General features: G+C 37.9%; 1 protein-coding gene across 1 annotated transcript in view; it reads left to right on the top strand.

The window, feature by feature from the left end:
• Nucleotides 1–902: 902 nt before the first annotated feature.
• LOC118333996 (protocadherin gamma-C3-like) overlaps nucleotides 903–1228 on the top strand; it is a 54586-nt gene continuing 54260 nt past the window's right edge. Inside the window, exon 1 of the mRNA XM_035669816.1 lies at nucleotides 903–1224. Within this exon, the coding sequence (XP_035525709.1) occupies nucleotides 999–1224 (226 nt within the window). The 5' untranslated portion in view covers nucleotides 903–998. The remainder of the gene's footprint in view (nucleotides 1225–1228) is intronic.

Consider the following 1228-nt stretch of genomic DNA (forward strand, 5'->3'; position numbering starts at 1 on the left):
AAATAAGTAGCTTACACTAGGAGTTGGAGCACATATATGCTGCACTATTTCAGTATCAATCGTGCAGTCCTACTAAAGTGTTTATCCCACAACTTTATTTTTTTCATTGAACAAAATATGGTAAAATTTTGGGGCGAGTATAGCTGTGATTGGGGTGCTACAGGTGCATTATGTCAAAAAAGAGCAACCTAGTCTTAACCAACAAAGAGTCGATACAATACAGTAAGAAAGGTATAGAAGAAAATCCAAAACCAAGTCAATATTATAAAAATCTTGTCCACAAGTGTGGCTGTGGTCTTGTGGCAATTGTCTAAATGTCAAAATTATAACGCTCTTTCAACACTAGATTCATACAATCAGCTCAATCCCACACCCCAACCTGCGATTGACTAAGCAAGAGAAGCAGTGAAAAGCGCTTTATTTCCCTCCTTTTTGATATTATTATTTAGTTCATCTAAGTGTAAAATTATATCTACCTGCATTACCATTTATTTATTATTGATCTTTGTACGCAAGTTAGGGAAAAATATGACCGTTGATTGCCCTAGCAATTGTTATGGTGAACATGAGGCTAAGTAACTGACTAATCCCTGTGTAAGGAAATACAGCACAGAACCAAGACTGCATTTTCACAGTAACAAAACATATGATTAAAAACACAACATTATTGATTTTATTAATGCATATTGCTTATACATCATAGTACTTGCAGTGTCATTTTTATATGCATAACAGTAGTTTTAGGCAGCGCAAGTTACAGTCAATTTGAAGTTGTTCCTTTTTTTTATTAACAGCGTTTTTTGTTTAATCTAACTCACGGTGGCGCTATACACCACAGTAAGATGTTTGAATTCCTCTATCCTCTGGTGTGGACACACGTTATTGTGCTCTTGTGTCTTGCTAGGGACACTACCCCGGAATCGCAGCTGATATTCGTGCTATGTGGTTGAACTGTCTTTGTTCGCTTTATTCTTCAACCGGTTAGAAACTCCTCGTTGATGATGGATTCGAAAATAATCCTGTTTCAAACGTGCGGATTTTATTTCCTGCTTCTCTTTTTGCATGACGCGTATGGAGACATGAGCTATTCTTTTCCTGAGGAGATGAAACGAGGATCAGTTATTGGAAATATAGCCAAGGATCTCGGGCTGAAGACGGGTGCGCTGTCCAACAGAAGAGCCCGTATTGACACCGATGGGACTGAGAAGCGTTACTGTGACATAAACCT

Source organism: Morone saxatilis, unplaced genomic scaffold (assembly GCF_004916995.1).
Source record: "Morone saxatilis isolate NCDOM2014 unplaced genomic scaffold, NCSU_SB_2.0 Contig22, whole genome shotgun sequence".
NCBI lineage: Eukaryota > Metazoa > Chordata > Actinopteri > Moronidae > Morone > Morone saxatilis.